The sequence below is a fragment of the Lemur catta genome, chromosome 2, assembly GCF_020740605.2.
Source record: "Lemur catta isolate mLemCat1 chromosome 2, mLemCat1.pri, whole genome shotgun sequence".
Classification (NCBI taxonomy): domain Eukaryota; kingdom Metazoa; phylum Chordata; class Mammalia; order Primates; family Lemuridae; genus Lemur; species Lemur catta.
Window position 1 is genome coordinate 27268317 of NC_059129.1, and position 26237 is coordinate 27294553.

At 61.0% G+C, this 26237-nt stretch overlaps 1 protein-coding gene across 1 annotated transcript; it reads right to left on the bottom strand.

Moving 5' to 3' along the window:
- Positions 1–292: 292 nt before the first annotated feature.
- Positions 293–26237, bottom strand: RASA4B (RAS p21 protein activator 4B). The gene is made up of 21 exons (XM_045543067.1): positions 26067–26237; positions 21241–21297; positions 19992–20105; positions 19456–19517; positions 18226–18355; positions 16199–16280; positions 15510–15641; positions 15144–15235; positions 13755–13872; positions 13365–13515; positions 13059–13123; positions 12649–12761; positions 12211–12403; positions 11930–12067; positions 11229–11373; positions 10913–11082; positions 8204–8341; positions 7043–7178; positions 5485–5605; positions 2160–2224; positions 293–2019 (listed from the first exon to the last, which is right to left on the bottom strand). The coding sequence occupies exons 1-21, from the start codon at positions 26129–26131 to the stop codon at positions 1898–1900; spliced, it is 2409 nt and encodes an 802-aa protein (XP_045399023.1). The 5' UTR covers positions 26132–26237; the 3' UTR covers positions 293–1897.

A 26237-nucleotide genomic window follows, 5' to 3' on the forward strand; every position in this document is an offset into this window, starting at 1 on the left:
TTACCCATTTTTACGTTTTCAGCTCAGTGGCATTAATTACATTCTCCATGCGCAACCATCACCACTATCTAGTTCCAAAATCTCACGTCTCTTTTAATCTATAACGTTCATCCTTCTATCCTAAATCTTACAACTGAAAGTGATTTCAAACAACACATTTGAGCTCTGAGCTGGCTGCCTAAGTTCAAAGCCCAACTCCTCTGTCCATGTGTCACAGCCTTGTGATCTTGGGCAAATTACCTCTCGCACCTTATATTCCCAGGGGCTACAATAAATGGAGATGACAATAGGATAATAGGTGAGGAATTAATGAATTCACAGAAGCAAAACGCTAGAACAGGGCCCACCTGGAGGTCCGCTTTGTCTATTAGCCGCTGTGGTCAGGAGTGAGGCTGAAGCCAGGGGGCGCTGGCGGGGCAGGGAGAGAGGCTTTGGGAGGTGGGGGCAGCAGGAGGCTGGGGCTGGAGGCCTCAGGGGCTTCCGTGCCCTCACAGGCACAAAGGCTGCTCACCCTGTATGTGGGCAGCAGGTCGGCCACAGGAGGGGCACCACGGGGCGGGGTAAGGAGGGATGGAAGCCCTGCCCCCGTCCCCTGCTGCTCCAGCCACCCCAGGGCCACTTCAGCGGTGTGAGCCAGTGGCCCGTCACCCCTGCCCCACAGAGGCAGTGGAGGCTCCCCTTGGGCAGGGGGCAGGGCTTGGTGGGCAGCTGGGGGGCCTCAGAGGGGACTGACCAGGAAAGGCAGACTAGCCCCCAGCACGCCCTGTCCCCCAAGAGCGGGGACTGGCCCAGAGTCAAGCTTTGCCAACAGTCAGACCAGTGGGGCCTCTGTTGATGGGGGCATCGGACAAACCTCTCGGGGCCAGGAATGGGGCAACGGGGGACCTTTGGGGTCTGGGTCAGAGGGTGGGGGAGGTGACTGCATGACCAAGGCAGGGGAGGGCCTTACGGGGAAGCAGTGGATGCGGGGGGAGGTCCACGGCCTTCTCCCCACCCTGAGCCAGGTCACTGTGGATGCTGCTGGGAGCTCAGCCTGGCAAGACGCCACTGGGGGAAGCCAGGACCCCCCACGTGGCCAACACTCCCAGCCCAGAGGGAAGGATGCTCGCTGCCAGGGCCAGGCCACCACTCAAGATTCAAGGTTCCCAGCCCCGCCCCTGCTGTGCCATCTTCAGGGACAGCCTGGAGGGGGCTGCCCTGAGGAGAGAACGGCTGGCAGGACACACGGGGCTCTGTGGCCTGTGGGGAGGGAGGGGCGGGACCCAGGGGCATGGGGGGGGGGAGAAAAGGAGCCCCCGCCCCAGATGTGGGAACCAGAGAAGGGGGACAGAGGTGCCCAGAGGCCACGCTGTTGGACCCATCCTCGGCCACACCCACCGGCAGCCTCTGAGGTTACCCCAGGGCCACTGTCCCCCCAGACCCCCTCACAAGACCCCGGAGCCTCAGCAGTCTCAGCAGGTTTACTGTCGGTGGCAGGTGAGCGGGAGGGAGAGGGGAGCGAGTGGGGTGGTGGCCAGGAGTGAGGGGTGCTGAGGTCTTGGCCTGGCCCCCTGGGGCCCGTGCTCCCACCTCCCTGCCCACCCGGGCATGGACCTTCCGAGGGCTGGTTTCTGGCTGGGTCTATCCTAGGCGGGAGAGGAGGGTCCCTGGAGAGTCCAGGCCAGTGGCAGCGATGGCTGTAGGGGACACAGGCAGCGGCCAGGCCTCACAGAGGAGCGGGAGCCTCCGCAGTCCCGAGACGTCAGGTCAGCCACGACGGGCCCAAGCTTGTCAGCTGTGGACTTGGCTCCCCCCACTCGCCCTGCCCAGCGAGGGGCCTGGGGGGAGGATCCACAGGGCTCCTCGGGGGTCTCCAAGCGCCTGGCAGGGGGCTCGGCGTGGGAATGCAGGGTGGGCCTCACGTCTGCAGCTCCAGGAGGCGGGTGGGCTCCGAGGGTGGGAGGCCGGCCAGGCTGGAGCTGTGGGCCTCCCGGAGGTCCTGCAGCACCCGGAGCAGCTGGGCCAGCGGGTCCTCGGGAGCTGGAGGCAGATGTGGCCGTGAGGGTGGCAGGCAGGGCCTCGGAGGCCAGAGGGCCCTGGGAGTGGGCCGGGGTTCCTCACCCACGCATCTCTGAAGGTGGCTGGGGACGAAGAGGGAGTCCCAGACGGGAGGGACCTACCTTGGCCAGGGCCCGTGGGTGCAACGCCTGCCTCTGTGCTCCTGCCTGGTTCCTGGAGCTTCTCCCTGTGGGGGAGGGCAGAGTGAGGGCCTGTGGCCACAGCCCACCCTGCCAGGGCTCCCGGCACCCTTGCTAGGAAGGCTGGTGACCCAGCGTGGGCCTCCTGAGTTGCAGATGGCTCCAGGGGCAGGAACTGACTCTCAATCTCCAAAGACGCAACAGGAGCCCCTGGTCACCTTCCCAGTTCCTTCCTCTTCCCCCGCCACCGTGGGTAATCAGAGGGGCCCTTGAAAACCAAGCTCGGCCCGTCACTCTCACATTGCAGGGCCCGTGGGAAATAGCCAAGTGGGGCCTGAAAGTCCCCTAGCTGGCCACAGAGTGAATTTCCTTCTTACGGAACAGGAGACAATGACATTTTCCTAACAGGGCTCACCAAAGACCCCGGGCCCTTACAGGTGCGTTCCCCGTGTGTTTACAGGAGGGAGGATGAGAGCTGGGTGGATCTCTGCTCAAAGTCCTTTGTGTAGGCATTCTGGCTCAGTCCTTTTCACTGTTCCCTGGCCTTTTTTTTTTTCTTTTTAGAGATATGGTCTCACTCTGTTGCCCAGGCTGGAGTGCAGTGGCATCATCACAGCTCACAGCAACCTCCAATTCCTGGGCTCAAGTGATCCTCCTGCCTCAGCCTCCCGAGTAGCTGTGATACAGGTGCGTGCCACCATGCCCGGCTAATTTTTTTTTTTTTTTTGAGACAGAGTCTCACTTTGTTGCCCGGGCTAGAGTGAGTGCCGTGGCGTCAGCCTAGCTCACAGCAACCTCAAACTACTGGGCTTAAGCGAACCTCCTGCCTCAGCCTCCTGAGTAGCTGGGACTACAGGCATGAGCCACCATGCCCAGCTAATTTTTTCTATATATATTTTTAGTTGTCCAGATAATTTCTTTCTATTTTTAGTAGAAACAGGGTCTCGCTCTTGCTCAGGCTGGTCTCGAACTCCTGACCTTGAGCGATCCACCTGCCTCGGCCTCCCAGCGGGCTAGGATTACAGGCGTGAGCCACCGCGCCTGGCCTTAATTTTTAAATGTTTTGTAGAGGTGAGGTCTTGTTATGTTCGAACCCCTAAGCTCAAGCAATCCTCCTGCCTTGGCCTCCCAAAGGGCTAGGATTACAGGCGTGAGCCACTGCACTGGGTGACAGAGCAAGACCCTGTCTCAAAAAAAAAAAAAAAAAAAGTTTTGACCTCAAGGAAGCAAATGGAAAAAGCAGCCATATTTGCAAGGAATGTGAGGTCAAGGGAGGGCTCGTTTCTTAAGACGGGGGACAGAGTGTTTGGGGGCTGAGGAAATGACCCAGGAGAGACAGAAAAATCCCTGAAGGTGGAAGGGGCGACCCCAGCAGCAGCACAGCCCCTGCGTGAAGGACGCAGTGGGCAGGGGCCTTGGGGGATGACCTGGCTCATCCACAGAACGAGCAGGCGGGAAACGCAGGTGCAGGTGACAAAGGTGGGCGTGGGCCAGGCTGTGGGAAGACGAGCACTCACCTGTGGGTCGTGCCTGTGTTTAGGGACAAAGTGGCACAGACAATGTGGGGCTGGGACCATGTGCCGAAGGGGTGAGCAGGGACAGAGTGTGACAGACGGCAACCCAACTGAGCAACCGGCCACAGGACTGGCGGGAGGAGCACTGGGCAAAGATGTGGGTAGAAAACGTAAAGTGGGACCCTCAAAAACAGTTTCCTCCAGGAAACGCAATTTTCGATGAGCTGCCTGGGTATAGGCTGGGGACGTGAGGGCAGCAGGCGGGCAGGGGCCAAGCTGGACAGTGGCCTCCCAGGATAACCAGGCTCTAGTCCCTGGAACCTGACATGGTAGGGACTGTCACCTGACATGGCAAAAGGGACTTTGCAGATGTGCTTAAGGATCCTGAGTTGGGCAGAGGATCCTCCAGGTGGGCCGCAAACGTGACCACAAGCATCTATGAAAGGGAGGCAGGAAAGTTACAGGAAGATGACAAGAGAACGGAAGCAGAGAAGAGTGATGCACTTCGGAGATCCTGCGCCCAGGGAGGTAAGTGGTTTCCAGAAGCTGCAAACGGCCAGGAAACAGATTCTCCCTTACAGTCACCAAGAGGAGGAACCAGCCCTGCCAACACCCAGAACTGTAAGGGAATAAATCTGTGTTGCTTTCAGCCACCAAGTTTGTACTCATTTGCTAAAGAAGCCACAGGAAGCCAGCACAGCCGGGGACCACAGACAGTGGGTATAAGCGGGCGCTGGTGGATCAGAGGTCCTGGTGGGCTGGATCCAGAGGAAGTGAGCTGGGATGGGGTGAGAACGTTCTCAGGACGGCAGGTGCACAGGTGGTCAGGACCAAGGGCACCGGAGCCAGAGGACTTGGGTTCAAATCTCCACTCTGCCACTTCTGGCTTAAGCGTGGATCATAAGAGCAGCGACCTGGGTCGGTGACTGTGACTATTAAATGAGTTCACATGTGAAGTTAAAATGGAGCCTTGCAAATGAAGAGGAGGAGGAGGAGGAGGGCAAGTGCTAGGGCGTGGCCGTGGGTGTGAGGGTCCAGGTGGGGGTGGTGCACGCATTCCCTAGCGGAGGATGAAGTCACGGAACAAGGCGGCAGGAATAGGTGCTGGGGCGTGGCGGGGCAGCGAGCCAGGGCCACACCATCAGAGAGGAGGTGGCCGCAAAGTGGCTGCAGCTCACAGGGGAGCAGATGTTTCCAGACAGACGGCGCCAGCTTCAAAGGTTTTTCAGGAAAGAGATAAACCCTGGAGGAGTTGATGAGGAGCCAGGAGGACCCAGAATGCAGGGGTGTGGGGGAGAAGAGCCCCACTCAGCAGGCTCAGGGAAGCTGAGCTCTCAGGAAGCCCGGGCCCCACCCTTAGAGATTCCCAGCTGACGGGGGCCAGGCATCCTGTTTTTTCTAAGCTACAGCCAGGGCCAAGAGCCACTGGATTAAGCAAGCTGACCAAGGAACCCGGGAGCTGGCAGAGGGCAGGGCCTACACTCCGAGGGCCCTGTGAGCTGGCTGGGCAGGTCGGAAGACAGGCTCAGCCCATGCCAGGAAGCAGCCCCGGCTCTGACCCTTGGGTTCTCCATCCTAACCTGAGAGCCCTGTGTTGCAGAGGTATTCTGGGGCCCCGGCCAAACGTGGCTGTGGGGTGGGAAGGTGCTGGGCGCAATTAGCAGAGAGGTGGCCAGCCACCAGGGAGCAGCAGCCCCGAGCCTAAATCCCAGTTCCAGCCCTGGTGTGCATATCCCCGGGGCCACGCAGGCTCTCCTGCGTGGGATTCGCAGCCCCTGCACGAGCCTCCTCACCGCAGGGCGGGCTCCACACCCAGCAGGTGTCGGTAGATGAGCTGGGCCTCAAGGTCATGGTCAAGAGGATCGTTCCACTCCTGCAGGGTCACCCGAGACCGGGTCTTATCACAGCCCCGATCTGGTGGCAGAGAGAAGGCAGAGTTATGAGCAGGCACTATGGGACCACCACGTCCAACTTCCTGGCAGTACATATGGGGAAACTGAGGCCCAGGGAAGCAGAGGTATGGACTCAGGGGCCCCCAGTACAGAGCTGGGCAGAAAGTATGGCCTGGTACTTTCCCCACCTTCTGGGGACAGAGGCTCATCTCAGATTCAGCTCCTGAACCACGGGACACGTTACTACAGAGCCAGGGAGTTGGGCAGGATACACAACTTGCTGGAAGGTTTCCTGCCTCGGAGGAGGCAGGGAGCAGCCTGGAACTGTGAGATCATGGTGAGGTGGGCCATGGGGGGTTGTGCCTTGGAATGAGCTGGCCCTGCCACTTGCTGGCTTTATGACCTTGGTTGAGTCACCTGCCTTCTCTAAGGCCTCAGTTTCTCCTCCATGAAATGGGATAACAGGTCCTGCCTCTTGGGCCACGGTAGGCCCCACTTCACCGATAACAAGGGTGTGTCTGTGACAGTTACAGCCAGAAGCTGCAGGTCAAGTCAACCAGCCAGCAGTGCCCTTGCAAAGAGTCACCAAAGGCCATCCCCACCCACTGCTCAACCACAAATCAGGGCAGGACCAGAGCAGTGGCCTCTGCCACGCTGGGCCCTGGGGACAGAGGCTTGGCCTAGCCTGAAGGCCAGGGGGCTCCATGTACTGCTCTATAAGCAGGTGGGGATAAGGGGCGGGGGGGAAGATCTCAAAAGTTCTAGAACTGTGCTGTCCAAGAGGGTAGCTACATGAGGCTAAGTTCGTTAAAATTAAGAAAAGGTTTAAAAAAATTAAAACTCAGCTCTCCAGCTACGCTAGCCATACTTCAAATGCTCAACAGCCACAGGTGCTAGTGACTGGAGTATTGGACAGTGTGAATACACACCATTTCCATTATCACCAAGAGTCCTTCTAGAAGCTCCTGCCTGTGTCCCTCCAGTACCCAAGGCCCAGCCACCCCACCCCCAGCCACAGCTCCGGTATCAGGCTGCCAGTGTGGCAGTGTGCTGACTTGGGGCTCTCTTTGGTTCTCCTCAGTAGGGAATGCCTAAAGCGTGTTCCTTGAGACACTGAGTCTGCAAGGAGCTCACTGGGCAAGAGGAGGGTTCCCCAGGGTTCCCTGTCAGATAAGTTTGGGAAGTGCTAGCAGGGTTACACAGCATTAGAAACGGGCTTCTAATGGGTTTTCAGGCCTCTTCGGAGCCTTCCACATACTCACTCCCGTGCATCCCACACATCGCTTGGCGTTTCCCAAACTACCTGGTCTCCAACCGTCTCTGCCCAGAGCACGCGGAGGGGCGGGCTTTCCTCAGGCTGGGTCCCCCAGGCACACAGGCAGGGCACAAGGGCCCCATGCACTGGCCTGAGGCCTGCCAGGACTGACGCAGAGCATGGGGCCCAGGCCTCCGCACCCACCTGTCCTGTCTTTCTGGTGGCAGCAACTCCACTTGTCCCCACGGAAGATGCCGGGGTGGTAGGAGCCCAGCAGGCCAGAGTTGTTGATGCTCACTTTCCGCAGCGCAGACAGCCACTGGTTCAGCTCATTCACACACTGCAGGGGACACGGAAGGGGGTGGCCCATTGAGAAGTCACCTCCTCCAGGAAGCCCTCCTTCCCTGTAGCTCTCGAACTGCTCCAGCGCCACGTTCCCAGCAGCCATAAGTTGGGAAAGGTGGCCCTTGCTCCAGCGTGTGCTGGGCATGTGGCCTGCTCAGCAGAGCGTGGGCTGGATTCCAGCCACCACCGGCCCCTCCGCCATGCCTGTGGGTATCCCAGAACCTGCCAAGCATATGTGGTGGCCCTGCTGTCACCACTTTTCCCTGTGGCCTGACCCAAAAGGGAACCCCTAAAGGGTACAGCCCTGGGGGATGGCCTGTGACCTCCTCCCCACCAGCCAAGGACAGTCACTCCCGGGAGGAATACAAGGCCCCTTCAACCGTTCCCTGTTCCGTGTGTCCCTGCCCAGATACTTGTCTGGTTGGCCCCTCACAAGGTACTGCTCAATGCCACCTGTCACAGGCCCTCCCTGACCACCCTTTATAAAGCAGCACCCCTCCCCGCTGCACCCCCTCTGTTCCCTCCTCTTCTCGCTTAGCCTCCTGCGGTTCCCCTCGAGGCACATTGCCATTGGACACTTTCAATATTTACTTATTGGTCCACCTTCTCCCCTGGGATAAAATCTCCATGAGGGTGGGCACTCTGCTCTGTCTGCCACCGTGTCCCATCACCTTGTGTTGCACCTGGGACCTAGTAGGTGCTCCATAGGTATTTTGTAAATAAACGAATGACTAATAAATGAACAGATGAGGAAGGTACCGGACAGGCAGTACCCACAGCCAAACACGTGCATAATGTGTGACTGTCACACGGTGATACACACACGAAACACACGGGCACCCACTCAGACTCCTGGAAATACAGTTTCCCACAAACGGGTGCCACGTGCAAGCTCCGAATCACAGGGACACAGCTGTCCACGCACTGGACCACACGCAGACCTACATGCGGGAGCCCGTGGAAAGACACGGGCCATGGCCTCGCTCCCTCCTCACGCCAGCCCACCCGCCCGAGCCGCACCTTGCACTGCAGGTAGGCGGTCTGCGGCCTGCCCGCGTCGTCCGTGTAGATGACCTGCATGACGTGCGAGCTGCCGAAGCTCTTCTCTTCCACCTTCTCTGCCGCCCGGATGTTCGCCAGCCTGATGAAGGCACTTTTCTGGGGCAGGCAGGGAAGGGGGACTCAGGTTTCTGGCCGGGGCCACTCCCCTCCCTGCCTCTGGGCCTCAGCCTCCCTTTCCGCAGCACCAGGGGTGGTGGAGGGGACCCGGAGTGCCTACTGCTCCCCGGAGCCTGCTCTGTGAGTGGCCTCAGCCAGGGCAGAGCCAGGACTGATGGTGACCGTGTGCCCGGTGACTGGGAAGGAAGGAGGGGGGCCTCTCAGGGGCTCCCGGCAGGCCTGGGAGCTCTGGGCTCTGGAACGGCGTCTGGACACCCCGCATTCCTTGGGCTACAAAGTCAGGCCTGCGACGGGCCAGGCCCTGTGCCTTTGCACTTACTAATTCTCCAACCACCTTTGTTTTCCTAGGCTCTGCAAGCCATATCTCTTCCCTCGTCCCTCCTGTCATTATCGAATCTAAAGTACACATGTTGCTGAACAGCCCCTAACCTGCTAATGCTGAATCTATGCCCCCAGCCCCCACCCTCAGCCTCCCTCCCCCTTGCCTCTGGCATCCTCCCTCCAGAAGGCACCTTGGCCCCTCGCCATCCGAATGGCAGGTCCCCATGGCCCTCAGGATAACACCCACACTCCCCAGCTTGGCATCCAAGCCCACCGCCCCCACTGGCCTTAGGAACAAACAGAGCAGGGGCAATGCCATGACTTGGGAGGAGCAGGGACACACGTTTGAGCTGCCTCGTGTGGGGTCTGCCAAAGGACAAAAGAGGTGGCAGGACCCTCTGCCCAGCCAAGAGGGTTTGCTGCCCATGCTGGGGCCGTGCCCACTGGAGAGGTGGCAGGAAGGGGGCAGCAGGGTGGCACTGCACAGGGGGATGCACAGATGCCACGGAGACAGAGGCAAAGACTTGCCATCCATTTCCCTGTGGAATGGCTAGAAAGCTCAGGGGTTAGGTTCTAGAAAACAGAGTTACGGTCTCTGCTGCATTAGAGCAGAGGAGCAGAGCACGGATCAGAGAAGAAAGCCACAGCAAAGTGGGCTTCAACTCCAGGCAAAAAACTTTCTAGCAGAGAGCTGCAAAAACAGAATAAGCTACTTTAGTGGTAGTGAGCTGCCTGTCATCAGTAACATGCAAATCGAGTCTTTGGGGGATCTTAGAGAGGTGATCCATGACCCACAGAGGGCTGGACAAGATGATCTGTGAGATCCCTTCCAGGACTAAGATTCGGCACTTCTACACTCCTGCCTCTGCCAGGAAGCCTTCCCAGGTTGTCCCAGCCTCCTCCTCACTCCTAGTCTTCACGAGCACTGTTCACACCATGGCTCACTCCTGCCTCATACGTTCCCCCCATAACTCCCGAGGGTCGGAGCTACTGGCTACCGTGCAGTCTTGGGGTTCCCATGGGGGGAACCCGGCTGCAGAGTGAGGCAGACACAGGCACACATCTCCGCTCCACCACAGCCTACTGGGGGACTTTGGACAAGTCCCTTTGCACTTGTGCGTCTCGGTTTCTGTGAAATGAGAATGACACCAGCACTCGGGCAAGGCCGGAGAGAAGAGTAGGTGGCAGATGACAGGTGCCTGACCCGCAGTAGGCACACTCAGAATGGCCCCAACAGGACACTGCAAATGCTCCCCACCTCTGCAAGCTCCTCGGGAGGGATGGGGCTTCTACTGCTGGGGCAGAGGCCAACCACGGGGAAGGCCACAACGGTGGCCCCAGCTGTCTCAGACTGACAGGCCACCTGACTGACTATCAGAGGTTGACAATGGGCAAAAACGGGGACCGGAATTAAATAACACCCATGTGGGAAAACCTTTCAATCCTGGGGATGGGGATGCGTAGTAATTAGAATCTGAGGGGTCTTTGGTGGGGCAAAGGCTGGGCCCCTCGTCTGGTGGGATCCCTCAGCTGGCTCCTTCACAGCAGGGGGTGACAAACTCCTTCACCTACCCCAGCCCCACCTTCACCTGCTTGGGGCTGGGCACCCCTGGCAGACCAGCCCCATAGCCTGGATGACTGGGGGTGGCCAGCCCAGCAAGGGGTCAACAGGTACATTGAGGAAGCGTCCTTAGCCCTTCTTGGGAGAACATAGCTTGCAGGAGACCAACCCAAGTGACACAGTGTCTTTAACACCATCTGCCTGCACTGTACTACGCCAGGCCCCGGGTTAGGACCCTAGAGACATCATCTCATCTAACTCTCAACAACCAGGTAAGGACCGTCTTCCTAAACTTACAGACCAAGAAACCAACGCTCAGATTGAGACACTTTCTCTAAGTACACATGGCTGATCCAGGGCTGGAACCCAGGACTCAATGCTTGTCCTGGCCTCTCTCAGTGCCACACCCCATGCACCTGACCAAGAAGCCAGGGCTGGACGCCACAGTCACTGCCTGCCCCACGTGCTTTGCGGCAGAGGGGCCTTATACTCTTGGTCTGGAGTGGCCTGGTAGCTGACCAACAGTAAGGACACCAGAAACCTGGTCCTAGCCAGGCTTTCTTCTCTGACCCTGGTGGACCTCAGGTGCACTCTCAGGAAGGGGACAGGTGCCTCTAGGGTGCTATAATCTCCCGGAGCCCCTCTTGCCATCTTCCCTGCTTGCCCACCTTGGAGCTGGGCGTCTTGGCGAAGCTGAGGGCCTCGGTGGTGAGGGAGAAGTGGAGCTTCTTGAAGGATGACGACGTGAGGGGGCCCTTGCCCTTGGTCCTGTGGATGAAGAGCGGCCCCTCCTTCACGGGTGGCGCCTGCAAGCTCAGCGTCCGCTGCAGGTCCAGCTCTGTAGGGGGGCGGGGCAGGGAGGGAGGGGAGAGGGGAGCCCAGTGAGGGGGCGGGGCTGGGGCGGAGCAAACGCCAGTAGCAGGCGGTGGGCGGGGCAAACGCAAGCAGGAGGCTGTGGGCGGGGCCGCGCGGGGAAGCGCCCACCGTCCTTCTCCTCGATGTCCACGAGCTTGGCGATGAAGTCCTTCAGCTGCGCCACGCCTTGGCGTACGGTGGGCTGCAGCGGCTCCATCCAAGCCTCCTTGGCCCTGGAAGCTGGCGTGTCCATGTTGCCCACGTTCTGGACCGCCTGGGGGTGACAGCACGAAGGACCAGGCTCTGCTGGGACAGGGCCCTGGCCACTGCAGGCCCCCAACACCCTCGCAAGCCTCTGCTTCAGCTGTAGCGATGGAGGCAAAGGCGGCAGAAGCCCTGCCCACGGGCCCACTTCAGCCCCCCGGGGGATCAGGGATGGATCATGGCCTCTGAGGTCCTGATAATTGAGACCATTTGGACCCAATCTAGTGACCTTCTCTGCAAGTTTAATCTCAGACTCTGCTACACTGGGTGCCCCAGCCTGGGAGTATGTAGACTCGGGTTGGAAGGCCCCAGTTCAGCACCGAAAGGCTGTGCGCCCTTGGGCAGCCTCCGACCCCTGGCCGGCCTGTTCCCTTATCTACGAGATGGGGCTCAGGTGAGGCGACCACGAGAAAGCTTTGCACACTGTCAGGTACAGTAACCGTGTGAGAGTATCAGCAGCCTCGTCGCAAGGCCTTCCCCAAGCCAGTAGGGGACGTAGTGCAGGCCAGGCGGGGCCCCGCTGCAACACCCGGCCGGGCCTCCCGCCCCGGTCCGCAGGCCCGCACCTTGGCCAGCAGGAGCAGGGTGCGGCTGGTGCGGGCGTCCGCGTGGCGCTCCCGCAGGTGGAAGAGCTTGGGCGACATGATGGCGGGAGAAAAGAAGCGCAGGCACAGGAAGCTGGTGACGGCAATGAATGGCACGTTCTGGAGGGGTGCGGGAGAGCATGAGTTCCCCTGGGCCTGGGTGCCCGGCGGCCCCCGCCCTTGTGACTGCATCCCCGCCCCTCTGCCCGCCTTCCCCCACCTCCCCGCCGCTCTGTCCCCAACCCGGCCGGCAGAGGGCGCACCTCGTGCTGGGCGCCCGGGAAGCGCTCGCGCACGCGCCGGAAGAGCTGGCGGAAGGTAGCGCGCACCACGGCGGGACAGGCGCGCACCGAGCGACTGAGTGCGCTCAGCAGCGCCCCCAGGTGGGCGCGCAGCGTCTGCGCGCTCTGCTCCAGCACCTCGGCCTCGGTCTGCGGGCGGTGCAGCCCCGAGCACCTGCGTGGGCCAGGGCGGGGCGGCAGAGAGGGGTGCGGTGAGCGCCCGCACGCCACGCGGACAGGGATCCCGCAGACACAAGCGCCAGAAGGCCTCCGCCGAGACACGGACACAGAAACGACACACAGGTGGGCAGAGAAGCGACAGGTAAACCCAGGCAGAAAGAGCCACGAACACACACTCACAGACAGGGCCTGAACCCGCACCCCCCACCCACGGCACCCCCAGGGATTACCCGACCTCACCCTACATCCTTAACTTCCACTTTGCTGGGGTCCAGCTCCACGTACTTCTTCTCCTCAAACACCTTGTCGATGATGGGGCCCACGATGCCGTGCAGGTACCGCATCCCAGCCACCTGGGGGCCATCACGAGCCGCATTGGTCCCGTCCCCCCTCCAGCGGCCCTTTCCCAGCAGCCACCCCTGCACCCTCTGCTGCGGTATCTGCCCAAAAGGAGCCAGCTACATAAGCAGGGCAGCTCTACACACTGCTTCTCCATGAATGAATGAATGAATGAATGAAATTCTTAACCTTAGAGGGCCCTGGACACTGAGACAGAATACTTGAGTTTCGGCTCCAACTCTGTCTCTTGGCCTCTCTGAACCTCACGGTTATCATCTATAAAACGAGGACAGTATGCCATGCAGACCCACCTTCAGAAAAGACTCCATGGACTTTGAGGCCAGAGAATTGCTCCGGAACAAGGTGTTGGCTTCACCTACAAGCAGAGGTTCCAGTGGGTGGAGGGCGCTGGGACAAGGCTTTGTGGGGAGGAGGACAGAGGACCCTCGGGATGGGGCTGTAAGCGAGCCCTTCAGTAAAAGGCCTCCTTGCCACGGTCCCACCTCTGTCCTTTGCTCCATCTCTCCCCTCCCCCACCTGTCCCATCTGCCCCCTGCAGATTCCCCACTCCCTGCCCCCACCCCGCACCCCGGGACTGGCTCCCTCCCAGGCCTCACTGGTGCGCCGCAGCTCCAGCTGGAACAGCAGGTCCAGAAAGTCCTTGGCCAGCCCCTGCCCCAGGAAGAGCTTGAGCAGGTTGGTGGCCACATCCTGGCGGCACTCAGTGCTGGTCGTCTCCTCGATGAGTGGGATCAGCTGCCCTGGGCCCTGCAGGAGGCGGCAGGGAGAGGCAGGGGTGGGAGAGGCACAGGGGAACCCGAACCTTCACTCTGAGGACCTTGGAGCACCATGGAGAAGGGGGCACTTATCCCAAGGAATGGCTGGGGGTGGGGCCCTGGGCACTGGCCAGCTCCTTACATCCTGAGAACTCCATGTCCTGCTCTGCAGAATGGGTTCAGAAGGACAGGGAGGACAGACCCTCCCACCTCCCCCCAGAGCCCCCTCACCTGGGCGCCCAGCTTCACCTCGTGGCACAGCAGCTGCACCAGGGGCTGGTAGCAGCCAGAGGGCAGCACCGTCTCGTCCCGCAGCCGCACCTCCAGCTGCAAGGAGCCCAGGTTGCCCCTGGAAAGTGCAGCCTGTGACCTCTCCACGAGGGACCCAGGCTGTCCTCGGCTGTGCCCCCCTCCACGTGTCCGTCCCCCCCTCGGGGCCAGCCTCCCCACCTCTCTGCTCCTGCCCTCCATCTGTCCTGTGTGGGTTCCCTGCGCTGCTCTCCCAGGCGCTGCCCCTACTGCTTATTTCTTCTGTCTGAAAGCCCTTCCTGCCTCTGTACTCATGGAACCTCCGTCTGTCTTCAAAGCCTGGTTCCTTGCCACCTCCAGGCTCCTGCGGCCCCCAAGCTTGACCCACTTGTGCATACAGGGCTCCCCGATCTCGAATCTATAAACTCCCAGATAATAGCGGCTTCTTGTGAACACTTTACACTGGAAGCAAATCCCCAACCCCATAACAACCTGCCAGGGAAACTAAGGCTCAAGCAGCTCAAGCAACTCGCCACATCAGATCTCACTTCCACGCTTTCTTGTTCTGACCCCTCCTGGGGGGTGTGTGTGGACCGAGGCTTAACATCCTCCAAGACCCCCCTGCCCCCGCCCAGCACACGTTTCACACACCCACAGGCATCAAAACGGGCCCCTGTCTGGTTCATCGGAAAAGCCCTCATGCTGGACGCACATCCGTCCACCTGCCCTGCTAAGGGTGGGCATGGGGGGTCTGGGGCCTTCTGCAGGGAGACAACACTGAGCCACCCAAGGGCTGTGGGGACACAGCAAGCAGGCCAGGTCCCAGCTAGGCTGCCAGATTTGGTGAAATAAAAACCCAAGACACTCAGTTACATTTGAGTATTTTTAGAGTATGTCTCGAATATTTCATGGTCATTCTTATATTAAAGAAGTACTCGCTGTTTACCTGAAATTCAGCTTTAGCGGGGTGTGCTGTCTTCTACCTGGCAGCCCTATGCCTGGAGAATCTTGGGGAGTGACTCAGAGGTATGGCTCAGGGACACCAGCTCTGGGGACTTAAACCCTGCTCTGACATCTGCAGGGAAACCCTCGGGAAAAGGTCTGAGCACGTGTTCTAGAAACTGCCAGAAGGCAGAAAACAGAGGACCTGGACTGCCTCCAAGCTCAGAGGACAGGGCTGAGCGCAGGGCTGTGGGAAGGGACAGGAGGTGGGTGCAGCCTGGAGGAGAGGGATCCTGGCCTGGCAGGCTGAGGGCTGAAGGAACCCTGGGGCTCTGTCCCCTGACCCCTGAGCCCCCACCTGCCCTGCCTGCCTGAAGCCAACTCTCGAATCTCAGCCCCCAGCCCTGCTGCCAAGTCCCCAGCACTCACTTGTCCCGGAGGCTCTTGGACTGGTCAGGCTGCAGCCGGAACCAGCCCTCCTCCTGCTGGGCCACCCGAATTCTCTGGACATTGAACACCACCTGGGGCAGGGCAGACGGGTGGGGGAGGGTGTCATGCTGGGGCTGGGACACTCGGGTCTCTTCCTTGCAAACTACTGTTCTGTTAGTGGGGAGGAGTCCCTTCCAAGGGTCCCTGAGCACCGGCAGCAGTGGGGGCCAGTTGCTGGTTCTAGGGAGTGCCCGGCTTCCTGAGTGTCATTCTCTGGGGAAGCTGGAGGGAGGTCCCTGACGGTGGGTTGGCTGGAAGGGGGGCCAGGTGCTGAAGGCAGCAGGTGCACCCTGGGGCAGTGCTCACTTTGCCCAGGAAGTCGTTTCGGCTGACGAGGTCCCAGTCCCAGGCCTCCACACACAGCACCTCCGCTGCTCTCTCCTCCAGCTCAAACTCAAAGGTCTCGTTCCAGCGTGGGTAGCATGATTTCTTCACAATCTGCCCAGAGAAGGGAAGGAGGGGTTGGGGCTGACTCCACAGGGCTCCCCAGGCCAAAGGCAGAGCCACCCCAAACACCTCCCTGGTTCCCCGCAGACTCCTTGCCTTGGAGGCTTTGCAATAGCAGAGGTCAAAATGTCCTGTCCAAGTCCGCACCCATTTCTCAGACAGGGAAAACTGAAGCCCAGGGTAGCAAAGGGACTTGTCCAAGGCCCCACGGCATTGAGAACCCAGACCGTGGCACCCTCCCTCAGGACTGAGCCCACGGCCCTGGTTGTTCCTGGGGGGTGGGGAAGGCAGGGTGGGCTGCCATTGGACTTTCCAGGTTAACCCCACTCGGCCTGTCTCAAACCCTGCCCTACCCCCAGTATGGCCGGGGTGAAAGGGGTTGGCATTAGCGGGGCTGAGACCTGCTGTGTCCCCCCAGAGAGGTCGCCCCCTTCTCTGGGCCTGCTCTGTGAGACTGCGGTCCCAATCTGACCTCCCAGGTGATGCTGAGGACAGGGCCGGCACGGCCCTGAGCCTCCTGTCCCCGCCCGGCCCACTGGCCTTCTCACCGAGGTCTCCTGCGTCCGGCCGTTGTAGCGTACTCGGACGAAGGGGTCAGATGCGCCATTCCGATCCTTGGGGGCTAGGTCCCTGGTTGGGGGGGAGAGGTTCACCCACTTGTCACCTGAGCCCCCCCAGCTTGTCTCCACTGGGAGGTAGCCACACCGGGCTGGAAAAGGCCTGGGTGCACCCTGGCCCCTCCCCCTCTGGGCCTCTGTTCCCACAGCCGTCTCCCCAGTGTCCCCCATGTGGCCAGGACTCCCCCAAGGTGGAGGCCGAGGCTCCATCTGATCAGGCAGCTGCTGCCCTTTGCTCTGGGGGTGCAGGGAGGCAAGTGCCACCGGGGGACAGCCCAGGCTGAGCCCCCTGCCCTCTGTTCCCAGGGCAGCCTGCAGCCGGGGCGACCTCTCTGACCCTCAGTTTCCTCCCCTACCCCACTGAGGCCAGGTGCGATGATGGCCTTCCAGAAGGCCCAGTAATGTCCTCCTCCTCGGGGTATGTCAGTAATGCACTGACAGACCGTCCTTCCCTCCCCACAGATGGAGCTTCACGAAGCCCAAGTCCGGTCACCTCCAGCGCAGAACCCTTTGCGGAGGAACGGCAAAGCCCATGCTTCTCCTGTTTACTATAAACATCATCATTCTGCCTGTTTCCTCTCGATATTTTAAGTTTTAAGCCTTTCGTGCCTGCCTTCCTTTCCCCCTGGAAACTGTGCAATAGAACTCCAAGGTTTGGCCTAGAGAATGTGCCCAGAAACATAAGGAAAACGTGCTCTTTCTTCCTCTGCTGCAACCGGGGATGTCTCAGGACTCCAGCAGGGGTCTTGGCACTGAGGACAGCCCGGAGAGGCCTGGACACACCCCTCCCTCTGCTGGGACTTGCCAAGGGGCAGCCAGACTGGCCCAGCCACTGTGTCCCCAACCGTCTGGAAAGGAGAGGGCTGAGAGGTTCCTGGAGGGAGGGGACGGCCGGGGAGAAATGATTTGGTGTTGCCATGTCCATGGGAGGGGATGCGCGCCTGGGAGAAGCAGCCCTGAAGTCCCAGAGCCTGGCCATGCGTGTGAGTGGGTGCACACTTGTGCATGCCCGTGTCCCAGACAGCCTGGTGCCAGGCAGGGCTGAGGGCGCGGAGGAGCCAGGGGAGTAGGGGTGGAAGGGGGGCGGGAGAATGAGTGAGCGTGGGGGCATGGCTGCGGCTCTGCCCAGTTCCAGACATTTTCCATCCATTCCCATTTTCCCAGGGCAAAAATAAAGCTGGGGCAGCCACAGAACGCGCCCCCGTGCACATCCAACCCACACCCCTCATTTGCCAGAAAGAAATCTTCCTCCCAGCCAGGCTGACCGCCCCCGGGTGGGGGACACAGTGCTCCACAGGCCCTGGCTGGCGGGGGGCTGCCCTCCTGCCCCAGAGGCAGGGAGGGACTCCAGGGAGGTGGGTTTGGAGCCAGAAAGGAAGGCACTTCTCACGGACTGTGACTCACACCCAGGCCCAGACGGGAGTGGAGCCTGCAGCTAAAAATACCCTGCAAGTGGGGCGGGGGTGGCCCTGGCACAGGTGACTCAGGCCCACTGAGCCAGCCAAGCCACTGTCCCTCCTGGAGAGAACCCCTACCCTGCCCATCTGGAGATTTTCAGCAACTCTTTTCACCCCTGAACCCCACCGAGGACCTACACACACACACATACCAGGCCAAGTTCACATTGGGGTTAAACCGGGGGGAAGCCCAGCCTTGGTGCTGGGGCACTGGGGTCACAGTTCAGGGTGCCCCTGCACCCCAACCCCACTGCTCTACGATGCCTAAAGTTCCACCGTTAGAATATCACCCACTCCTTTAAGGGACATGTCCCCCGAGTTTCCTAGAGATCACCCAGGAAACATCTCCAGGTCAGGAAACCCTCCCAGACCCTCTCTTGGGAGCACGCTTTGATGGGAGGAGGCCCTGGGCTAAGAGGCAGGGGTGCGGGGAGCGGAGGCTCCTCAGGGGCTTTCGCTGGTTTCATGGGCCCCATACCACGCCCCAGCCCCCCATCTCACCTGGCCTCCAGTACGGAGCAGCGCAGCCGGCGAGCCCGGGGCCCTGGCACCACCTCCAGCCGCAGGTGGATCTCGCCCTGCACCTCCTCATCGGGGTCAACCTCCGTCAGGTGGGCCCACCCGCTGAAACCTGTGGGGCTGCAGCTGAGCCAGGGGCCAGGCCCTTTCCCGCCAACCCTTCACCCTCAGCCCTGCCAGGCACCACGTGGCCCCTCCATAATCGCCTCGGAATCCTCTCGAGCACCCTCGAGGCAGGGGCTGCCTTCCCCAGTGACAGATGGGGAAACTGGGGGTCGGAGGCTGGACAGCAGCAGGTGGAGGAGCTGGGATTGGAATCTAAGTGAGGGTCTGCTCCTAAACCACTGTGCCACGATGCATTCAGCAGTCCTGACCCCATCTCATCATGGGACTATCCTCAGTTTCTCCATCTTAAAATAAGAGGAGAGTGGCTCTCCCCTAGGGCGGCTGAGAGGAGGGTCTGAGGCCAGGTGGGGAAGCTGCATGGGACCCTGAGGAAGGGCCTCACTGGGGCCTCTGGACCCCAGAGGGGCTGGCTGGGGCTGCAGGCAGGAGAGGCCTCTGGCCTGGCTGGGGCAGAGAGGTTCCATGAGTCAGCAAAGCCTGCCGCCACCCCTGTGCCTGCCCCAGCCTCACAGACAGGAGCAGGTGTGTGCCGGGGAAGCCGGTGAGAGGGTCACCGAGGCTCGGGCGCAGTGCCTGAAGCATCCAGGAACTCCTGATCTGAACCCTCAGAGAAGACAAGACCTGCCCAAGGTCACACAGTGAGGCTGGGGCAGGGCCGGCCCTCAAAACAATGTCTGCATCCCCAGGAAACATCCAACGGGCTCTACGGCCTTGACTGGCTCCAGGCCAACCCCTTAGACTTAGGACAGAGGGGCGCCGGGGCCCCGGCAGACCCCATGGGGTACAGAAGGCGCTATCCCAACTGGAGGAGGGGCCCCTACACCTCAGCAGTGAGGAATGAGGGGCAGGCCTCAGACCCCTCAGCAGCAGCCCCTCTCCACCCAGGGAAGCAAAGTCCCAAAGTGGGCAGAACACACACAGGCCCAGGCTCTGGGGAGCGTAGAGATGGCCTTCCCTGAGCATGGGACCGAGGGAGCTGGGAGGGAAGGTCTCTGAGGGGGACAGAAGCCAGAGGGTGCGCACACCGGGGCGGGGAGACAGGGGAGACGCAGGAGTGAGCCGTGGCCTCCCTCCCGGGGATCTTACCCTTAGGGTGAGAGGCCAGCGTGTCCCGTGTAAGGCAGACCTTCCCGATGACGTCGTCCCGGCTAGAGGGTGGAGATGGAGCCAGAGCCGGGCAGGGCTGTGGCACCTGCTCCCCAAGAACCAAGCACCCCCACCCACCAAGTTCAGGGTCCCCTGTGGGGAGCAGGGAGGTAGACACTCCAGTCACTTGCAGTGTAGCTCAATGGAGGGGGGACCTGTGGCTTCTGGATTCCGGACACTGAACGGGCACGTGGTATTTCTGTACATGGACCAACATGTGTGCCCACACACATGCCAAGCTCATGCTGAGTGCCCATTTCACAGCTCATGCCCCCACACGCACCTGTGCCTGTAGCCTGCACATGCACCATGTGATGCAGCTCGTGCCCTACGAATCCCTGCCCTGCCCCCTCCCAGGCCCTCGGGGCTCTGCCTCCCTCCAGGCTGCAAGGGGACCAGTGGTCCTGGCAGGGAAACGGCCGGGGATCCGGGTAGATGGCGGCGTCCGGCCCCAGCTGAAGAGTGGCGGCACCCACCTGAGGGCGTCCTCGTCCATGACGTAGAAGGCCACAGCGTGGAAGGTGGGTGGCAAGTGCACCTGATACTCCTCACCCCAGAAGGGGCACAGGGTCTTCCACACGGTGGCTGTCCTGAAGGAGAGGACCCTCAGCACCCACCGGGCCACCCACGAGGCCACCCCCAGGCCCTGGGTTGGGGCAAGGCAGGGCTGCAAGATGTGAGCCCACCTTCCTCGAATCTCCCCACCCCACCCCAGCAACAATGGGCTCTGCCTCCGATGCTTCCTCATCAGACCCCACCGCCCAGCGCCAGCCGCCAGTCCCTGGCCTCCCTCCCTGCCCTGGGTGGGACACAGGGCTGCCTCTAACGTGCCATTTTACATTTGGGGAAACTGAGACCACAGCTGGCAGTAGCTGGCACCACAAGCCTGGCCTCCCAGCCTCACACCACTGAGGGTCACAGTCTTGCCTCTCCGGACTCAGCAGGGGGTGGGGGAGGACCCAGATGAAGGCTCAGGGGACCACTCTCATGCCAACCACTTCTCAGGCAGGTCACCTGAACTCTGGGGCCTCAGTTTCCGTGTATGTACTGGGATAATCAGACCCATCACACCCCTCCCTCCTTGGCAACCCTGGTTTGGAGACCCTCGAGAAAGTGCCTCTTTGCCTTCAGAGGGGCAAGAATTGGAAGTCTGCAGACTCGGTGAGGGGTGGGCAACGGGCACTCAGGTGGGCAGAACAACAGAGCGGTTCTGGCCATGGACTTGGAGGCAGGGGTCTGGGTGGGGAGGGGCCAGGACAGCAAAGACCCCGCCCAGACATCAGGCTCTGGGATCAGCCAGACTTGGGCTCCAGGCTGGCTTTGCCACTCAAGGTATGCAACCTTGAGCAAGTTACTCAGTGTCCCTGAGCCTCAGTTTCCTCATCTGAAATTGGGGTCTGATGATATAGTATCTAGCTCAGGGTAAGAATGAAGCAGGCTGGGAAAGGGTTAGCATGGGGCCTGGCAGAGACAGCGCTCCATACTCAATAGCTGTGGTTACTAATTGTCATCGTCATCATCTGTCTCTCTTGGGGGCTGTAAGGATTGTAAAGATGAACGGAGTCGGCTGAGTCCCCACTGAGTTACTGGCAGCTCTTTCTCACGTCCTAGCTGGTGCGGCAGGCATTGTGGGGGGACCCAGGGGCATAGGCGCTCCCCGCCCTCACCCCTTCCCGCAAAATGCACAGCGCTTTGGGAGTGGGGGGGCTGGGGCGTGGGCGGTACCTGATGATGGGCTCATTGTCCACCTTCACGATGCAGTAGGGGTCGCTGCTGCCAGTGCTGCAAGACAGATGGGCGGGGGGCGAGGCTGCAGGGAAGCCAGCAGGGGCGGGGCCAAGGATGGGGACTCCAGCAGTGCCCTTCCCTCCCCTGGGGGGAGGGGAGGTGGGAGCCCCCAAGACAGGGCGCAGGGGGAGGAGGTGCCTCATCCTGGGCTGGAGCCCAAAGCTCCACGGGCCAAAACACTGTGCCCCCACCCTCAGCCTGGGAGGGGGGGTGGTGAGGGAAAGGCAGGAAGCTGCACCCCTATATGCAGGGGTTTGGGAGGAGGGGGGAGAGACAGGGAAGGGGAGAGAGAGGAGGAGGGGAGAGAAAGGGAGGGGACAGAGGGAGGAGGTGAGAGGGAGGGGATGCTTGGGAAAGGATGCCCCTACTTCCTGCCCACTCCCACCCCATGCCTGCCCCGCCCGAAAACAGAGTCCAAGCAACGGGCCCAGGCAAGCTCCTGCACCCCTACCCTCCACACCAAAGGCTAGCGCCTGGCTCTCCCCCCAGCCTTTGCTCCTGCCAACCCTCCTGCCAGCCCTCCCCTGCCCCCTCCCCTGACCTGAAGACAAAGAGGAAGGGTCTGCCCCGGGCTCACACTGCCTCCCCCTCCATCCCAGTGCAGTTAGTGATGTATGTCATCAGCTGCCTCCCACCTGCTACGAACTCCCTGAGGGTGGGGACCACTTTTGTGTCCCCAGGGCCCAGGACAGGGCTTGGCACGAGAAAGGGGTGAATGGACGAATCAATGAACGAGTGATCGAATGAACAAATACAACAGTCCACCCTGGAGAACTCCCAGCCATCCGGGAAAGGAGGAACGGGGACTGCTCAGGTTGGTGGCAGGTCCCTGGGGTTGAGAGGGGCCTCCAGCCAGACCCAGGGCTGACACTAGGCAAAAAGGGGAATGACGACTGTCTCTAGAACTGTTCCTCCCTACTTCCATCCATAACACGGAAGTGTATTTCTATGTCCCAGATTGGGGAACTCCAAGTTCTGCTTCCCTTCTCAAAAGGGGCTCTTCCTGCAGAGGAAGCCACTCGGGGCACAGAGGCTCTCCCGACATAGACAGGAAATGTCTGCCCAGGCTGTTTTCCCGCCTATAAAGTGGGAATTGTAATGCCAGCTCACAGGCAGCTGCCCTGGGTCCCTTAGATGACATGACAGGGCCAGCCCCTTGGAGGTGCTCAGTAAACGCTAACACTTCCGAGACTCTGTCCTCTGCCTGTAACCTCCACCCCCATCATTCAAGAGCCCCTCTGCAGGAAGTCTCCTGTGAACACCCCAGCTTGCATCCCACCGGCCCAAAGCCAGGGGACTCCGGGGCTCAAGCGATGAGGCCCCTGTGCCCCCCAGATGCTGGGCTGCAGGACCCCGGAGCCACACGCGTATTTGTTCAAGGAGCTCAGAAGAAGCAGGGAGCGATCAGTGCTGGCTGAAGCAATGGGGGACCTCTCTGGGCTGTCCCCCACCACTGGGCTGCTTCTGCTTCCTGACCTGGGGGACCCTTAGGCCAGGCAAACTCTTGTCCACCCCAGCACTGCCCGCCGCTCAGCTCTCACGCGGTGAATGAACACACGAATGAATGGTGAGGCCTGGGGCGTGGTGCAGGCAGCATCACCGGAGTGGGCACAGGCCTGGAGCCAGGAACAGAACTCCGGTGTGCAAGGACTGCGATGAGCTGGGTGGCTGGATCAGAGGGGTGGGAAGGGGCCAGTGCCAACAGTGGGCCAAGGCCAAGTTTAAAGACCTAGGCCCAACCATGGTCCCTTACTGAGCTGCTGGGACCCAAGTCTGCCTAGCGCCTTCTGCCTGGTGAGGCCCCTGGGCTGGGCCCCTTTCCCACTTCTCCTTCTGCAAGCCAGTCGCCACCGGCCCAGCCTGGCTCCTTGCAGGGCCTCTATATTTAGGGCCTTGGCAATTTCTAGGCTATGGAGGGGGGAGGACCAGGGAAAACCCTGAAATAGCCCTGGGCCTGTCCCCAGGGCCACTGGGCATGGGAGCCAGGGGCCACTGGTCACCATGAGCCTTGGCTCCTGCCCAGCTGACCCAGGTGCCCAGGGATGGGAGGCAGTGGGAAGGAGTGTAGCAGAGCAGGCAGGCGCTGGAAGCTGCTGGCGATGGGGCGCACAGCTGAGCTCTGCACCCTGAAGAAGAATAAAAACCCATGAGTGGAAGTGGTAGGGAGGCAGGTGGCAGGCGTGTGAGGATGACTCCCTCCTCAGATGGGCCACAATGAGAGGTGGTGAGCTCCCCGTCCTCAGAAGTGTGCCAGCCCTGGGGGGAGGGAATGCTGCTCAGGAGACAGACCGGGGGCTGGTGAGGCACAGCGAGGCTCTGGCAGTTGGTCACAGCCTCCTGTGATCCCCAAATCCCTGCTGTCCCTGCAGCCAGATGTTTTGCATGAGATTTCCGAGGCTCAGTCAGTCCCCTTGAGCCCCATGACAAGCTCGCAGCCTTGGGTGAGCTAGGATTCTTGGCCTGTCCGCAGCAGACAGAGGGCGTTTGAATCCTGACTCCTCTACCTACTTGCTGTGTCACCTGGGCAAGCGATTTCTACATCCCGAGCCTCAGTTTCCTCATCTGCAAACTGAGGCTATCTACCGTATACAGCTAATAAGAGGATTAATGGGACGGTCCTCAACACCTCTCGTTCCCCCTACTACAGACCAGGTCCCTCAGGGTACTGGGAGTGCCAAAATGAATGAGCCACCATCCCTGTCCTCACAGTCAGGCAGCTCCCGAAGGAGGAAGTGCCACACCAAGGGCTGCCTCCAGCCGACCCACAGCCATGAACCCTGCCCAGGGCGCCAGGGAAAGCCCTGGGGAGGAGGACAAGTTTGAGAAGGGCCCTGAAGGATGAATAGGAGTTTTCTGGAGAACTCTGGAGGGGAGTAGCAAGGCAGAGGCCCCACATTTGGCCCCACCCATATGTGGGGCAGAGCTGTGAAGCGCAGCTGTCCAAAGGGGAGGGAGGGAGGGGCTGAGTCTATGATAGTTTAAGAGATGGTTGACAGGTCAGGGCTGTGTCCACCAGCCACCAGGAGGAAGGAAGGGAGAGGTGGCAAGTAGGGCAGACAAGGGGGCAGGGGGAGGAAAGAGATTAGGAGGCACCCCTCCCCCGGGGGGGATGAGGCCCCTTGCCCCTGGCCCTGGGCTGTGCAGAGGCAGGGCTGGGGAGGCAATCAGGCACCTGGGCTCCCAGGTAGGCACAGCCCAAGACTTTCACTGCCCTGGGCTGGGGAGAGCCTGGAGTCAGCCACTAGGGCCAGCTGCTTCAGAGATGGGGAGGGAGGCGACAGACGGAGGGGCTGCTCCTCCCAGCCGCCACCAGCCAGAGGAGGCCAAGATGACCTAGTTACTGAGCCAGTGGGGTGGGCTGGTGCTTAGAGGCTGGGCCTGGGGGCTGAGACCCTTCTCAGAGCTAGTCTGCCTTCCCGCCCCACAAAACTCATTCCCAGCTGCCACCCCACTTCTCCTCAAGCACAGAAACCCACCTTGAGATCCCCCACCCCCCTCCCTCACCCATTGCCATGGCAACTGCTGAGCTCGGCCTCCTCAGGCCCAGGGGGCCTTGAACTGGAACTGCTTGCGGTGGCACTGAGCGAGCAGTGCGGGGAAGCTCACAGCGGCCACTGTACCGGGAGACAGATACCCACCCCTACCCCACCCCCTCACCCCTCCTGGCCACTTCTCTGCATCCGGGAGCCCCAGGGGTGGGAAGGCTCCAGCCCAGCAGACTTTGGACCCAATGCCTCCTCCTTCTCTGGGCTCCCCTTCCCCGCCCCTCCCCAACTCCTCCAGGCAGCCAATGCCCCTGGAGCTTTGAGCTTTCCACCCTTCCCTATAGAGAGCTTTCAGCCCCTAGTTTACAGAAGGGGAAACTGAGGTTTAGGGCACACTGAGCTGCCTGAGGCTGCACATGGGAAAGCTCAGGGACTTAGCCCTGGGACCTACTGAGAAGGGTGGGACAAGGGGCTCCTGAAACCTTCTCAAATCTGGCCAGGGGCCGGGTAATCCCTAGATGTCAGCACCTGTTAGGAGCCCCAGATTCAAGACCTTGCTCTGCCACTCGGAGCCAGCATTTCAGGTCTCTGAGCCTCAGTTTCCTCATCTGTAAAGTGGAAGGATGAGCACTGCCTGCCGGGTCATTGGCGGATTAACAGGACATCTCAGATAAAGCCCCAGGCACAAGTGGGCTGAAGTTACAATTACCGCCCAGCCCCCTCCCACCGTCTGGCACCTGACCTGTACCCACTATTCAGGCCAGAACCTTCCCCGGCCCACGTGCACAGCAGGAAGCCCAGGGACAGCCCCAGGGCCACAGGGCCTGTTTCAGGTGCACACTCCAGGGTACTAAGGGCTCTGTACGTAATACTAAAGCAGACCCTCGTTTGTAAGGGGGCACCCCACCCCCTCCAGCCACACCCGGGACACTTCATCAAGACGTCTCCCCTGCGACATCTCCCCGCGCTCCAGCTCCTGTCCCATCAAAGCCCCTTCTCCTTGTGAGCCGCGGCGCTTCCTCACTAAGCCCGCTGACAGATCCCCGCCCCCTCCGCAGTCCCCAGCCCTCTGTGACACTCTCCCCCCCGTTGTCATTTGCTGTCTGGAGCTCGTAGTAAATCTCACTGTCCCCATTTTCCCTGCCCGTCCCCCACCGCGGCCACACTCCCACACTCTCGCCGCTGCTCCACTTGCGGGCAGACCCCAGAAGAGTCAGGCGTAAGGGTGGCAGCGCCCTTCCCGGGAAAGTTGGGGCTCCCACCCTCCGCCGCGCTCACATGTCCTTGGCGGGCAGGTTCTTTCCCTCCACGATGCGGATGGACAGCGAGCTGCGCTTGGCCATCGCGGGTTCGCGACGCGGGGTCCTGGCCCGGGGGAGCCGGACGGCAGGGTCCGGGAAGGCGGGCGGCGGGCGCTGGACTGGGCGCCGCGGGGGACGCGCCGAGCCG